This window comes from Penicillium cataractarum (genome assembly GCF_028827025.1).
Source record: "Penicillium cataractarum strain IBT 29864 chromosome Unknown utg000008l, whole genome shotgun sequence".
Lineage (NCBI taxonomy): Eukaryota > Fungi > Ascomycota > Eurotiomycetes > Eurotiales > Aspergillaceae > Penicillium > Penicillium cataractarum.
In genome coordinates this window covers 3,011,838-3,028,027 of record NW_026622744.1, presented here as the reverse complement: position 1 = coordinate 3,028,027, position 16,190 = coordinate 3,011,838, and the positions used below count along the sequence as shown (strand labels likewise).

The 16,190-nt window shown below is 48.8% G+C and overlaps 4 protein-coding genes across 4 annotated transcripts; 1 reads left to right on the top strand and 3 right to left on the bottom strand.

Annotated features, from left to right (window-relative positions):
- Nucleotides 1–364: 364 nt before the first annotated feature.
- N7496_010254 (mRNA-binding ubiquitin-specific protease UBP3) lies at nucleotides 365–2,984 on the top strand (the record flags this gene model as incomplete). Its single annotated transcript, XM_056703167.1, has 2 exons — nucleotides 365–883; nucleotides 945–2,984. 2 exons carry the CDS (start codon nucleotides 365–367, stop codon nucleotides 2,982–2,984), a joined length of 2,559 nt encoding a protein of 852 aa, XP_056552167.1.
- Nucleotides 2,985–4,415: 1,431 nt separating this feature from the next.
- N7496_010253 (putative tRNA-specific adenosine-34 deaminase subunit Tad3) lies at nucleotides 4,416–6,305 on the bottom strand (the record flags this gene model as incomplete). Its single annotated transcript, XM_056703166.1, has 4 exons — nucleotides 4,416–5,734; nucleotides 5,758–6,014; nucleotides 6,084–6,135; nucleotides 6,209–6,305. The coding sequence occupies 4 exons, from the start codon at nucleotides 6,303–6,305 to the stop codon at nucleotides 4,416–4,418; spliced, it is 1,725 nt and encodes a 574-aa protein (XP_056552166.1).
- Nucleotides 6,306–9,855: 3,550 nt separating this feature from the next.
- On the bottom strand, nucleotides 9,856–12,408 carry N7496_010252 (uncharacterized protein; the record flags this gene model as incomplete). The annotated part of the gene is made up of 3 exons (XM_056703165.1): nucleotides 9,856–11,721; nucleotides 11,797–12,322; nucleotides 12,380–12,408. 3 exons carry the CDS (start codon nucleotides 12,406–12,408, stop codon nucleotides 9,856–9,858), a joined length of 2,421 nt encoding a protein of 806 aa, XP_056552165.1.
- A 1,661-nt stretch (nucleotides 12,409–14,069) lies between these two features.
- Nucleotides 14,070–14,971, bottom strand: N7496_010251 (uncharacterized protein; the record flags this gene model as incomplete). Its single annotated transcript, XM_056703164.1, has 3 exons — nucleotides 14,070–14,208; nucleotides 14,283–14,360; nucleotides 14,424–14,971. The coding sequence occupies 3 exons, from the start codon at nucleotides 14,969–14,971 to the stop codon at nucleotides 14,070–14,072; spliced, it is 765 nt and encodes a 254-aa protein (XP_056552164.1).
- Between the last annotated feature and the right edge of the window lie 1,219 nt (nucleotides 14,972–16,190).

The following is a 16,190-nucleotide window of genomic DNA, read 5'->3' as shown; positions in this document are numbered from 1 at the left end:
CTTTCACTTACCCAGACTCTCTAGTCTGCTGGCCGTCATAACCAACTTTCCCACTCTTTGACGTGACTATTCAGGTATCAAACCCCTCACTTCAAGCTGTCCCCCGGCGCATCGTGGTTAATTGTCATTTGTTCTGCTCATTCAGGAAATCTATCCCATCCGAATTCCGCTGTATTCTCTACGCTTCCAACCTCCCTCCCAACCTCCGGACGGAGCCAAAATGGCTGCATAATCTCGCCTGAGGCTTCGTGTTTCCTCTCCCAATCACTTAATCCTCTTGATTTTCCCATAGCGCATGGCTCCCATTGAGGTAACGCGTGTGGTCAAAGCATAAAGGCAACACCTCCCTCCGAGCCCGATCAAGATGAACCACCATCTCCCCGCGATGCCTCATGGGCAGCCGCCCATGCCCCCGTCGCGGAGACAGCAAGATTTCTACAACCCCGCTCCTCCCAACATGCGCACACCGGCGTATATGGGATACCCTCCACACATGAATGGGCACATGCCTCCCGCGTATTCGCCGCAGCAGTTCCCTCCTTGGTATCCTCCCTATGGACATATGCAGCAGATGCCACCTCGTCCTTATCAACCACCATACGGACCCATGATTGTGTCTTCATATCCTCAAGCACAGCCCATCATGGCCCCTACTCATATCCCGCATCACTCTTTGCCTATGCAACCCCGGACATCAACTCCCATGCAGCCAGCCATGTCTTCGTCGATTCCGCCGCCCCCACCACTCCAACACGAGATGCATGATCCCCACGCCATCCTTCCTGTCCAGCAACAACCTCAGCATTATCCAGTAGCTTCTCCCCCTCCTCGATGGGAGCCCAAGCCAATCATGCCCGATCCCGAGCCGGTCTTCGCTGCACCAGTAAGTTTATCCTGAAATTATAGGACTCGGACTCAGAACTGAGGACTGATCACTATCACAGGTGCCCTGGGATTCCGTCACCGACTTTCCCTTCCCCGCTGGGCCACCCTTCAGACGCCGAAACATTCGTCCCATGCCGGACCGAGTCCAGTTTCCTCCCAAAGACGGACGCTGGATCATTGGAGACCTGAAGGGCAAATGGGTGAAACCCAAGCTTGCTAAGAAGGCCGCTCCAATCACCTCAGAACCTCAGACGCCAACTACTTCAGTACATCCCTCGGATGGTCACTCCACGCAAGCTACCACGCCCTCCCCCACTGCCAAGTCTCAACCCCAGAAAAAGGACACCAAGCCCGCCATCCCCATCGTCCCGGTCGTACCGACCACCCCAGTAGCCTCGCGCCGTGAAGCCAAGGATACATCCAGTGCCGGTTCGGAAACACCCAAGTCTTCCACTGCCACTGCCGAGTCAGAGACCGGGTCCACGCCTGCTGCCGATGATACCGCCAAGCCAACTTCACCTGTTCGCTCCGCACCAAAGTCCTGGGCTGATCTTGTTCGATCCAAGAATGCTGCCCGTTCTACGAGCGCTCCTGCTCCCTCGGACTCGAACACCCTGGCCGTACAAAAGAGCGAGTCTCTCTCAGACGTCCTGAACAGCCTGGGCGAAGATGTCACTCAGTACAGTGACAAGATCGCATTCCTCGAGCCCCGAGGGTTGGTAAACACGGGAAACATGTGCTATATGAACTCGGTCCTGCAGATCCTGGTTTCATGCGTTCCATTCCACCAGTTCCTCGACCATGTCGGTCGACGAGCAGCTCACAGCTTCCACAGCGACATGCCTTTGATCGACGCCATGATTATGTTCATGCGCGAGTTCAACGTCATCGATGCCGCCGCATCGGAGGATCAGCTGAGACTTCGATTGAAGCCAAACGAGCTGGAGCAATATGGCGAAGCCTTTGTTCCGGAGTTTGTCTATGAAATGATTCGACAGTTGCCTCGTTTCCGCGACATGCGCCGTGGCCATCAGCAAGATGCCCAGGAGTTCCTTGGCTTCCTGCTTGAGGAGCTGCATGAGGAATGTGATCGCGCTGCAAAGCATGTATCCAAGCTTCACGGTGCTAACGGTGTCGACGGACACGGTACCACCAATGGAACGTCCGGTGACGGTGAATGGTTGGAGGTTGGCCACAAGCAAAAGGCGGCGGTGACGCAGTCATCCGGTGCCATCGCTACCGAATCCCCCATCACTAGAATCTTCGGAGGCAAGCTTCGGTCGGAGTTCAAGGTGCCAGGCAACAAGACCTCGGTTACCATGGAACCCTATCAGCCCTTGCAACTCGATATTGGCGCGCCTGATGTCCACAACATTGTTGATGCGCTGAAGGGCTTGACCAAGCCTGAGAGTATCCAAGGCGATTTCAACTCGTCCCGTGGTCCCAACGTGACAGCCACCAAGCAGATGTTCATTGAAACGCTGCCTCCCGTTCTGATTCTGCACCTTAAGCGTTTCCATTACGATAGCTTGACTGGTGCCACCCAGAAGATTTGGAAGAAGGTTGGCTATCCGCTCGACTTGGAGATCCCACGTGAGGTCTTCCCAGCCCACCGGCGTAACACCCTAACAGCCCAAGGTGGCCTTCCCCAGTACCGTCTCATGGGTGTCATCTACCATCACGGAAAGAATGCCAGCGGCGGTCACTATACCGTTGATGTTCGACGCCAGGACGGCCGCGAATGGATCCGCATGGACGACACTGTCATTCGTCGTGTTCGCAGTGAGGACGTTGCAGAGGCTGGTGGCGAGGAGGACCCCAAGGTTCTTGCAGCTGCCCTTGAGCAGCACAGGCAGGACAAGATTCCTCGCTCCAACATTTTCGAGAACATCGACCAAGACGATATGGAGTCGGCCGATAGTGAGAAGGGCTGGAGCCAAGTGAGTGGTTCCGGTTCCTCTGGGCACTCGAGCAAGAAATCGATGACCATTGTCACTCCCTCCTCCGGACCCTCGTCTGGCGTGCGTACTCCACTTGGCAGGTATGGCTCTCGGGACAACCGTGTTGCCTATCTGCTGTTCTACCAGCGGATTGCTTAAGTGGCTTGATGCCAGATAAGCACGGTTCTACTTGATATTCGCCCCGTGCGTCCTACTTGTCTTTGGGCCTCCTCACTTGCCTAGACGCTGCTTTATTCCCTCATCGTTATCACACATTCTCATGACAGCATCATACCCTCTTCTTATGGCACCCATCACATCCGGTGCTATCTAACTTCATTATATTCTACCCTTTTTTCCAATACGTCATCCACACCTGCAGGGCACGAATACCTCCCTGTTTCAGCCGGTTGTACATACCGCTTTCCGGTCGAATTGCGACCGTACATTTTGGCCCTACGACCAATGCCTACACATTTGGGTGTTGGTCAACATCCCTAGGCAGGGTGTCGATATGGCTACGGGCATGGCGGGCCCCTCTCTTATCGACACCCTTACAACTAGGGATCGGCTCCCAAGTGCCTTGTGGCAAGCTTCGAACTTGGGGTCGCCAAACCCGTCCTTCAACACGGGGCGCTCATACACATACCTCACATAGTCTTCACATCAACAAATCCAAATGATGCACTCTCAGTCCTCTTGCTTGCGTTCTCATCATCATCACTATGCACCTCATCTTTGTAGCCACCCTTGCAATCTACACTAGCCTGCGAGTCCTTTTTTCTGATCAATCTTCGGGGCTATATCTTATGGGATGTCGAACTTGGTTGATACCCTCCATTTCCGTTCCGTTTCTTCTCATGGATACATACCCGGTCATTTACATTTTCGGGGCGTGCGTGTTTCACACAAAGAGCAGATGACTTCTTCTTTCTTTTCTGCGATTGATATCTTGCTTTGATATCTCTCTGTTATGCCTTTCTTGCATGTACTTTTGCCAAGTCTTTTGATGTATGGCGTGGCTGGGGGATCTGTGACGACGTCATGAATTTCCTTGTCTGTTTTTATTTCCTTTTTCTTCCATAGAATGTGGAGGTTGGGGACTGGGGGTGGCGGGGTTGATATACTCGGATTTTGAGATCCGATGCTGATATTTTCTGCCAGTCGCGGTGGTGAATCTGATACCGTGGCTCTGGCTCTTCGTGGATGGTGGATGGTGGATGGTGGTTTTGCGAGGGGGAGATGGGGCTGGAGGGTGGTTCTTTGTGACTGGCTGCACCTAAGCTGGTGCTCCCTGGCTTTAGAAGGGAGGAGAGGAGTGAAACGAGGTTGCAAGAGTTGAAGTTGGGGATGGAGGAGGAAGTTGAGAATGCAGGTGACGGACCTCCGAAAAGCATGTTTTTACAGAAGCCCCAAAAAAATTTCAAAGGAAGTTTTATTAAAATGCCTTATTCCTATAGACCGTAGATGTGTGCATGTTGACAGCAGAATCATGAATGTAATTGTACATGGTATTTAATCTAACAATTGAATCTAACATCTGTAGATCGCTGGGATATCACTCGAAAAGTGACATGAAAGCACGCTGGTTTATGCATGGAAGGCCAGGTCCTCGCCATCACCCTCCTCGGCCACATCAACCTCCCAGTCCTCTCCTGCGCCATCAGTCTCCACAAACTCAAACCCGAGAGCACGCCAGTTCAGTTCCTTGCGCCAGTGGAGGCCGTAATACTCTCGGCCCTCGATCTCATCATCCTGCTCGTCTTCGGCCACGGAATCGGAATTCCAGTCTCCGGGGGTAGGATGAACAACGGGCTCCGATGCGATACCACCGCCCTGCATACGGCCGGCGCGGGGGAAGATCACTGCGCGGAAGCGTGAGAGGAGCATTCCCATTGAGCAGCACAAACACGGCTCGTGGGAGAGGTAGATGTCCAAGCCTGTGCAGAGGTATCCGCCCTGGGAGCGGGTGCGGATGCGGGAAGTTTCCGGGGGAGATGAACATCCCCAGAAATCTGGGGGTGAGCACACGTAACCGATTACCGGGGTTGATTCAGGGATGGCTATGGCTGCGGTGGGGGGTGGCGGAGCTGGGAGGGTGGTGAGTGGGTCGACTGAGTCGGTTGCTTCGAGGTTAACGTCAAGCGAGGCCATGGCAATCTCTGGATTGGCCTCTTCGTGCTTGCGCTTCTTCGGCGACAAGGGAGTAGCGACGGAGTTCTCTGGCTCCGGGTTTGCGGATTGGCCGCAAACTTCGTACAGGAAGTGTGACTCCAGTGGGCTGAGCTTGGTAGACAGCTGCGGGTCTGTCGCGATGACGGGAAGGATCGAGTCATCGTATTGCGAAAGGTGGTCACCCTCCTCACGTCGGCGACGAGCGACGAGCTCTGCCGCGCGCATCAGGGCGTGCAAATCCGGACCTCCCTCGAGGTCAGGATCATAGATAGTGCTCGCCGGGTTTGGGGCCACGCCGGAGTGGAGGTCAGTCTGGGAGGACGCACCGGCCTCAGAGCGTGCATATCGAACATCGCCTCCCACGGAGACGACAGCATCCATCCAGCGGTCCGTAGAATCAGTGTCATCTCGCCAAGCCTGGTTCTCAAGCCGATCCTCAATGGAGGGGTCAACGATGACAGCCCCGACGCCCCGACCGCGGCCGGTCTGCTTCGATTCTTCGGCGACCTTTCGCGCCAGGGCGAGGTAGAATCCCGAGCGGGGCCTGATAGATTCCTGCACACGAGTGAGAACCTGAGGTGGGGGAGCGACGGTGGAGCGGGGTGCGGCGGGGTTGAAGACCACCGGCCACATCGTCTTGGTCCATTTTTCGCCCTGGGCAGCGGTAAAGGGGGGGTAGATCGGGACCTGGGTCTTGAGGATACGGATTTGGGGGGGCTGAGGCTCCGGGGAGCCTGAGGTCGAGGTAGGGGAAGACGGAGGGGGGGGTTTGCGGGGGGTGTAGCAGAGCTGCGACGGCGAGGCACTGGTGCGAAGGGAGCCAGTAGCTCCTGCAGGGACTCGACATCCGGCAAGGGAGGTGGAATTACGACAAAGATTGTCTGGCCGTTATTCGCGGGGGCGGACGTGTCGGCTTCAATCTCTTGGAGGAGATGATCTGGGAGCATGGTCCGTTTCGCAAAGCGGCGCAGGTGGCCCATAGAGGCATCGCGAGGGAAGGCAGCGTCAAGAACTCTGGAAATCTTTGTGTTAGATACGTTCCATAAATAAATTTCTCAATCTCATCAGAAACGATGCACTCACTTGATCACCTTGGAAGCGGCTTTGACATTGACCTCCGCAACGATGGCATCGGCTGTAGATCCGAGTTAGAGTTCCATGTCCCAGCCGTCAGATCTGGGGATCCAGTCGCAGTACAAATGACATACCAAAGTCCTCTGGTGGTCGAGTCTCTTGTATGGTCCTGACCGGGACGACCTCTCCCTTCAGAGGCTCGATGGCCTTGACTATCTCTTCAACATTCATCATGGAGCTCCCAGTTGGACAGCGAATCTCGGGGTTGTTCGACAGGTTGATGGAGGGGGCAGCGGAGGAGCTGGGGGAAGGGAGAAGAATGGAAAGTCTATTGCATGATGATGAAGGCCAAAAGGGATGTCACGGTAGCGCTCAGGTGCTTATAATCAAACGCGCGACGCGATGTTGCCGGACGTGGTGACGCCAAATTAAGATTTTAGATCGGCCGATGCCCTAGACCCCGCACCCTAAGCCCTACATGCCGAATTAGGAAGTCCTTATCTATATCCATGTTTTTGAGTATGACGACCAGCATCTCTGGCAAGTAGTGATGCAGACAGCTCGTTGGGATATTTCTTTCATATATCAGGTTGTTTCCTTTTGGTTGTTCTTGTATTTTCTTTCTTGTTTCATTCTTCCGTGGTAAATTTATGGGTGTACCCGTGAGCAACTGCCGGGATATATATATTTGCGACGTCTGCTTCTAAACTCCACGGACTTCCAAAGAAAAAGGTTGGGAAAGATTACCCAAATAGGTAGATCATCTAGGCCAACCTTAACCGTATCGATGGGCATGTGTAGGCACTGATCAGCCAGCAAGTCATAACTATAAGCCTAAATCTAGAGATCCATGTTACCTACCCATGCTACTGCCCGTCAAGAAACCAGACCTCAGAGAGGACGACATGGTTGTGGTATCAAGATGAGAATAAGCGAATAACAATATTTGAGTCAATGTACTAGGCCTCTGACACAGATGTTCTAACCATATGTGGAAGCTTAAATCCGACATCAAGGGACAAGCATTCCATATACGGGCGCATTTGACCACTCGATTGATAACGGAACAAAGTCGCCAGTGCTCGTCATGGCGGGAATAGTAGTACCGAGTCTTTATATCTGTAAGACTGTCTCCGTGGTTTAATCAGCCAGTCTTATCATGATTACTTAGTCCCCTATCGACTGTCCTAATAATATGCCATGATGATGGCTCGAAGAGGACCGGCCATGTATGGAGAGCACCCAACTCGATGAACCCAGAGGCGCTCCCATTGCCGTGATTTGGCCAGAAAATACGAATCGGAAAGCACCATAGAAAAATAACAATCTGGTAAACTATTTATGGCTATGTTTTCTGTAATATTTTCTATATTTTGGGCTGGAAAGTTCGATGTATAAAGAAGTTTCCTAATTGAGTCGCTGATCTTTAGGGTCTCACTGGTAGTGCATATTTGTGCTGTGTTCTTCAACAATTACGGTTGTGTAGTGTAATGGTCATCACTCCAGATTCTGATTCTGGCAATCCCGGTTCGATCCCGGGCACGACCTATTCTTTTCTCTTTTTGTCTATCGGGACTAGACAATCCCTTAGGAGAGATACCTCCTATAGATACATCGAAAATTAGACCTAATTTGTTTTTAACGTAGACTCCACATTATTTATTATAGGATCCTGGTGGCTCAGAATCTCCGTATGCCCGCTTATTTTGAGTCCTTTCTCTAGAAACTGGGTCATTTAGCCAAAGTTAAGCTGGCTGTTCAACAAATTAGGTTGTGTAGTGTAATGGTCATCACTCCAGATTCTGATTCTGGCAATCCCGGTTCGATCCCGGGCACGACCTCTTTTTTGCCCTTCTTTTATTCCACATGTTAGCTAGCCTAGGAGCGGGTTTAGTATCTCGGGTCTTCATCTATATTTTTCCTCCTGGATAGACCATTAGGTAGGCTAATCGGATGAACTATTAGGATTAGTAGCAGAATCTGAACCTTGAAAAACATCTTTATGTATAGAACCCATCGTATACTATCGGAAGAGGTATTCTTTACTCTATATACTCACGTTCCAGTTCGGATGATAGATAATATTTGAGTTTTTCGAGACCCACATTGACCTTACTCTGGCTCCTGATGCCAACCAGAGCTCGCCTCTTCAACAAGCACAGGTTGTGTAGTGTAATGGTCATCACTCCAGATTCTGATTCTGGCAATCCCGGTTCGATCCCGGGCACGACCTCTCTTTTTGCCTTTCTTAATTCTTCACCACCTGTTCCTCGTCACTGCTCGTTCAAACTCGAACCGAATGGTACTACTTTTGTGGGGTTTTTTAACCTTCCGAAATACGGTACCTATCTCAATCTCATAGATAATACCTAAGTACCCCAGGTACTTAGACCTGTATCTCTGCATCATTTTGTGACAGAAGATTCTACTTTATTCTCACTACATACATTTAGCTCGCTATATTGGTTCATAAAAACAGTTAAAAAAAACTCTCCTTACAGTTGATATACCTAGATAGTGCCATGTATTACTGTATTAGGCGCTCGATTTAACTTGTGGTGACAGAGCTGCTTTAGCCTAAACTTACTCGTATAAGCAAGTTTAATGACCTGAATCTCAGCTTTAACCAAAAAGACCGCCATGAATAAATCACCATAGTAGTCCATATTCTTGAAAGTCCGGCCCTCACTCATTCATCTTCGGCAGGCATCGATGCTATAGAATTCTCACCAACTCCTCGAGCTTTGAGAGACGCCTTTAAGCTCTTTAATTTGGGCGTTTCGGCTAATAGTAATATTTGATGGATGCTTTCTAGTTGATCCTCTGGGAAGAGAAGTGCAAAAAATACAAAATGAGAATTAACACTGATTTTTGCCAGGGTCCATGGGCGGTTCTCTACTTTACTGAATGTAGATGCCCAGCTGCTTTGTAACGCCTGCTGATTACATTCGCTAAGCGTATGACATGTAGCATCCCATGAAACTCTGGGCCTCTCCAGTACTATAGGTTTGCCTCTACTCAGAGGTCAATCACTAATGACTAGCCTTGGTTCGTTCTCAGGTGATGGAAGTACACGGGTGGCCTCGACGAGATCATAATTTCGAGACCTATGAAAAAGATTGAAATGTTTCCTGACTATTTTGAGCGTGCGATAAGTGGATAAAATGCGACAATAATGTCTGACTCCTTTGGACACTTGATTTTATAGCCACACCCAGCAGGTGGGGAAGACTAGGCGTTGTGATTCGCTAAACTTCCTACGAGCAAAAGTTGCTCTTGCTTCTTCAAGTTTGATTAAATCAGAGAACTAGTACACACTCGCTCTACATGTGTGATAAAACGAGCCGGCACTAGAGTTTTAGCTGGCCCGACACCTGGAGGCCGCTCGGCTACCATTATTGGCGATCGCCGATAAGGGGTGTTGTAAGTGGAGTGTTAGGTAGTGCCAGGCACCCATACTCCGATGGGGCTGTCTCATAATCATGTGGTTTTCCTTTCTCTTCCTTACGTGGTCTAATTCACAGTATAAACATTGGAATACTAGTACGTCAGCATCGGGGGAGCTGTTTCGCTGTGATATATGTTTTTATAATGTGGATGACAAAACCCTTTTCAAGAGGTAGAGGTAGAATGAAGATAGTTTATCGTTAGTGAGCTAAATGACTTCCTAGAGTATAACCACATTCAAAGAAGAAGCAATCCGAATAACGTTCACAAATTAATTTGTCACCATCCCAGGAAAACCGCATTTCACGATTTATATCTGCTCCGTAGAGTCAGTCTATGAGGGTATCTCACTGGACCGTCTCCGTTTCCTGGAAGGCCACTCTGCTTCCCCCTGTATCCTGTCAAACTTCATAGTTTGCGCTCGCAGTTCCTGTAAGTCATTGTATTCCTCATCTAACTCCTCATAAAAACTGAGATTTTTCTCAAATTTGACGTTGATATCCCTTGCTTCATGACTATTCATCTTGAAGCGCGCGTTTTGCGCGTACTCTTGAAGCTCTGGGTTGATGGGCCTGTAGTCAATCGGCTGCTTCCCGAGAAGTGCATTTTCGAACCAAAACTCGTCTACTTTGTCGAAGATCTCATCACCGCACTGATTGCAAATCTTAACCCCAATTTCCACTTCGCCGGCGCAAATATCACAGCAGTCGATGCCCCGGTCTTTGCATTCTTTCGCAATATTTCGCCAGTATCGAACCTCCCGAGTGACAATTTTGTAAATAATAAAAATCCGCGCGGCGATGTTCCAACTTATGTATCCTGGTTCGCTCCATGGATATTTATTGCGGGAAAAGAGATCTGCGCTTGTCCCGGGCAGTGATGAACCTTGGCGAACAGGAGGTTCGCATCCCAGAAATGAGATCCAATCCACAAATTGAAATCCTTCTGAGAAAATACCATAGGAATTTTTAATATTCCAACGTTTTCCAGCTTTATCCTTTCCGAATTCGTGGAAGTTCGGGACCCTATGAATCCGCGAGGTGTGATAGACATCATGATTCTCAAACGTGTTTTTGATTGCCATGCCTAGAATCTCCGGCGTCGGTAAATCGGGTGATCCATCTGTGAGAAAGACGCATACCGAGCTCATCTGACGATCATGTCGATGGCCTTGGGCATAGACCAGAACACACCCATCTGAGGAAACATTGAGAACTCCGAAGTCATAAGGCTCCAGCGATGAATTTGACAGATGTATCTGGTCAAAGGAACTCGATGTATGCAAGCATGGTTCCTGAGGTTCGAGGTCCCCTTTCTTGAAATGATTGTAAATGTGATGGACGATATCCCTAGGAATTGCATTGCTGTCCACCAAACGAATTTGAGATCCCCGGCCATCTATTCTCAAGCAAATTCGCCGGATGGCAGCGAAGAGGGTATGTCTCGTATTTCCCGCATGAAGTTTAGCAATGACATTCTTCAGAGCTTCCATTTCACATTCGTTTCCCACCAAAGGCAGCTGAGAAGAGATTCGCCGGATGTACATGGAGGCCGTAACGAGATGCTCAAATGCGTCTTCAGCAACGGCGATCACGGTCAATTCTCGAACCTGCGTCCAATTCGGCAGTATAAATGAGGCATATGTCACTGAAGCATAGAACTTGGTTTGATCGAGATGATGTGATCGTAGCATCCGAGAACGTCCAGTCCACTCCTCCTCAATCATACTCAGGCAGGCCCAACTTATCGATAGAGGAACCTGTTGCAAGGTTGTGATAATTTGTCTGATGAGGGTTTTCCTAGATTGATCTTTGGTTGATTGTAGCATTGTCGTTACATTGTCTCTTGTCACGAAAAAGCAACGATATTGACTCTCGACAAAGGTGGCATGTCGAACGATCCCCTGTTGGCTGTCTAGTGCTTCAAAATCCTTGAGACCTTGGTGGTAGCTGCCCTGGGTGTTTCTAGAGTCTCCATCCGACATGCTAGGATGAATTGACGTCAATGTGGAAAATATGTCAGTATCTGGATGAATCATGCTTGCACAGTCATTCTGTCCTGATGCCACGATCCTGAGTTTGTTCAATATGTCCTCGCGATAAATGTCACGGGCCCACTCGAACACGTAATCGACGATCAGCAGAAGCTGCAATGCCCCGTTTTTAGATGTAACAGAGCCTCCCCATAGATCAAATATTTGCTGGGAGAAATTAGCATGCGCCTACTTTACTCGGGGGAACAGTCTCTTGGAATTCGAGACTCGGGTGAAACTAACATATTCAGTAGTGCCAACAGTCCCAGGTTTCTCGGCTGCACCATTATATACGTATGCTGCGGAGACTCGCCAATCTTCTCCTCTATTCATTAGTAACCAGACTAGTGGATCAGCCTGCTGCTTCGCGTGCGGCTCAGTCATATTATTCAATAACTCTTGCGTGCGTAAAAGGGTCCGCACCGGAAACGCGGATTGCAATTGAACGGAATTCCAGTCGCTATCGGCTGACTTGGCTGATTTTGCCTCGAGGAGAAGAAATGGGAACACCACTGGGTCCCCTTCCTCACTGAGCGGGGGCTCTCCCAGGGACTCATAAACAAGCATATCCTGACCATTCTCCGGTCTTCCTATACAGGAAGTGTCGTTCAATAGGTTTTCGATGTTTCGCGTCTGTCGAAGTCCGTAAATTGCATCCGGTTTTGTGGCTCTCGGTAGCTGTTGCTGAATAGTTGGATCATGGTGTATTAGTTCATCTTCTCGATGGCCAAAAATCCGATTCAGTCCGACAGCTTCCATGCTGCGTGACCTATTAGTGCTAGGAACTAGTGGGTGACGTCTTCATAATCCGTAACTCACAAATCACCATTCCTGAAGTCTCGCGAACAGCGACATGGTTCTCGTTTTCTTTGCCGAGAACGCAGGGCTTCTGCCGTGGTCGAGTTGCCTTCACTCGTTGCTTCGATTTCCGAACGCCATACTCTCTTCCGACAAAATTTGCTGGGGGCTCAAAGTGAGTGATTTGATCAAGATCACTGGAATTAGAGTTCCTACCATACGACTTCTGAACTAAGTCGGGCCAAGGCATAGGGTTCGCACGCGAACCGCCAGGTCGATTCATTTCGTCTCACACAGCGCTTAGCCCGGTTGGATAGTTCCTCGGCGTGTCTCTTTATTTCTGCAGTCCATGGTGCATCTTTAATAGCTGTCGCACAAGCCGCATAGGTGTCGAATTGTCTCTTTCCTAGCTCATCAACCGCGAGAAAAGTCGAACGATGGCTATCGGGCCATTCATGGCTTGGCACCTCTCCGCGGAATTCAATTCTGTACTTCCGTCTCAGTTTTTCAACCTTCTTCCTCTCTTTGGCTGTGAAGGGCATAGCTAAAGTATAGGCCTGAGACTTGTGCGGTGTAGTCTGGAGCCATGAAAGATAAATACCAAAAGTTGGTTCAGCCCAAACGTAATGTTCACTTGAATTTGTGGAGATCCACAGGCGGAATTTATCTTTGCGGCACGGCCCCCAACCTAATCCTGATACATACTTGTAGCTGCGCCATAGTGAAGGCAGACGCTGTTCGAGGCGCAGTCAGTCAATGTCTTTGGGCCGACAGGTGGCTGGGCTGGTTTTTCCTTCTGTAATTAGACAACTACGTAGGGCACTGGTGTTTTGTATCCACAATTATCAACTCTTACTCCTTGGTTCACTTTATCGATACATAAATACGTCAGAGCGAACAAAATGGCTGCCTACTTCTATAGGGAGAATGATTGGGTCTGAAGGCATCGTGACGATTTGTAACGTAGGGGCAAGAATGTTGGGAAAAAAAGGCAACTCAGCGATGAACAAGGCATACTCCATTTTAAGGAATAATCCTCTATATATCCTACTATCGATGTCATATTATCTTATGTTTTTTACTATTATAGATGTTAGACCAGAGAGTTATGAACGCATCTCTGAGGAAAAGTTACTACAAAGAGGGCATTCAGGCGAGGCGTGTGAAGGGACTGACTGGGTAGCGCGGCTAGTGGAAGTTGCCCGAATGAATAAAAAAAAACAAAAACAAAAACATACAACAGCCAAAAGTATGGCCGACCTCACTTAGCGCCCATCTTTCCGTGCTAAATGACTCGCCACTTTATTCAAAAGTGCTTCAGGTGGTAGCTCAACCACCTAGATATTCTTCACCCAACGAGCGCAGAAGGTGTAGGGCAGGCAGGTAAAAGGAGTATCTGCACAATTTAGCATAGGGAAAGTTTCGTGAGTGACTGATATGGAGAACGACGAAGGATGAATTAAAAAGAGGTATCATTTCGGTATGGGCCGAGGTCGATTCGAAGTGTCATTATGGCGGCAGAGAGTAGATTGTAGATAGAAAGATGCAGGGCATTTACCAAAGGGTGGCCGCTCTCGTCCGCCATACCTCCCCTCCCCAAGGGCTTGTTACTATCAATAAAGAACTTGAGGCAAAGTGCTACTAGTCAAAAGGATAACTAAGCAAGACTCATCATAAACCACCATGGATATGATTGCGACTTAATAATTCCCCTTTCGTTACCATTTCCATTCACTGTCGTCATTGTACCAACCTGTCCGGTCAGATCGCTTAGCCAATCCGTACATGACATAGTCTGCTTTCCGAAACCGTTTGTTTGTATCACAAGGGGCTGCCATCCGAAACCCGGAAATGTGACTATTAAATAATGAGGATGAGAGTCAGTGCCTGCTTAAGAATCTTCGACTATGGATAAAAAGAATATCACATACATCTTTCCAGTAGACTCATCATATATGAGCTTCGAGGAGGTGGCCATAAATGGCTGGAAACCGCACCACAAAAGCTGCCTATTTGAATAGTTAGCCTCTTAACAAAATATCTGTAGGCAGGGGTTGATGATATGAACTTACTGGTAGACCTGGTGAAATTCTTCGCGGATACTATCGCGCTGCTGTTCATTAAGACTCCAAAAATAGTCCTGAGATAGAGGCTCTCCCGGCACTTTCTCCCAAACAATCAAGATTTCATACCCACCAGGGACGATTTCGTTATCTCCCTGCGTTCCTTCTTGGTAACCCAGGAGTTGGGGAACGACAGGACATGCCAGGTGCTTCAGTGTCTTGAAGGCCGTCAACTCCCTATTCGACTTTTGCGGCATTGCCTGGCTTGCTCGGATACTAGAGGGGGCAAATTCGGAGCCAAAGATAGGGATTTGACGATAAATTCGCATAAATGCTAGCTTTTTCGGGTCGTCCTTCGGGTAGCAGAGAAACTTTGCGGCAACGAATCCGGGCTTATGACCATCGTCGATATCCTGCTGCGTCATGAAAAAGGACAGCGCTTCGAGATTTTCGGTGATAATCCATGTCCGAGACGGTAACTGAAGGCTGGGCTTAGCCTCAGTAGTGATCTCAGTGCCCTCAGAGACCCAGAGAAAGGAACTTTGGGCGCTATGCATTTTGTTGTCTGTAAAAGTTCAGAGAGGGATCGTGTGTGAGGAGGAAGTGGATACGACTGTCGAGACGATTGAGGTTGATAGGAAATAGAAAAAGTTGAGTCAGAAGAAGGTTCAGAAACTGCCCGATGCGAGCGTGACGCCGACACTTTATATGGTGTTGATGGCCAAGTAGTGCCTGATGCCGCAGGCATCAATTAATACTAGTGGCTGATACCTAATTTCGACGGCGACGCCTACAGTAGGCATCGATGTGATTTTTAGGTACTCTCCTCCTTTGCTCATGAAAGCTCTGGGGAATTCTTTGATACGGCCCTTTCACAACCAAGCTATACCACTATTCGGTATGGGTCTCTTGCCCGAGCACGTGCCGTAACATAAATCGAACGGTACTTCCTTTGTGGGGGTTTTAATCTTCCGAAGTATCTATCCTAAACTGATAAATCGGGCTATATCTAAGTACTTAAACCTATATCTATACCCGTGGACACGATATTATAGTAGAAGATTCTACTCTATCCCTATTAAATATACTTAGCTAGCTATATTAGCTCAAATAAATAGTTGGAAACTCTGGTTAGAGCTAATATTCCTATATAGTTCTACGTATCACCGCCTAAAGCGTCTAGTCAACTATATCTAGTGTGATAAAGCCGGGTAACTCTAACCCCTACTCTTACGAGTAAGCTTAACGACCTAAATCGTAGTTTTGATAAAGGGAGATATTCTTATTACTTTGGAAAGACCGGCTGTTAACCATCTATCTTTGGTAGGCACCGAAAAATATCATTCTAGAATACTCACTAACTCCTCGAGCTTTAGAGACGCTTTTGAGCTCTTCCGGCCTCTCAGCGGATAGTCATATGGTAAAAGATTTGATATTTGAACTATTAAGAAAACCCCCACGAAGTTTACTCTGACATTGAAATTAGAATCATGAGCTTAGTCTAATCCCCCCCCCCTCATTTCATCCCTCGCTGGCTCCAGAGCTAAAAACCCCAAACCTTATTGGTCTTCTCTTCTACGGATGCAATAAGGCAATCCAAAGCACTTCAGACCAACAGAAAAGCTTGAGCCCTTTAAGAGAGCAACCAGAAATGCCTAGAAATTTATTATGGGATTTTTAGTAAGTCTGAGTAATTGCTTCACTAGAGAAGGAGATGAGAGTAGTACATTAGCCCTATCACCCCGCAATGCCTCTTTCTCAAGATAGAGATAGAGG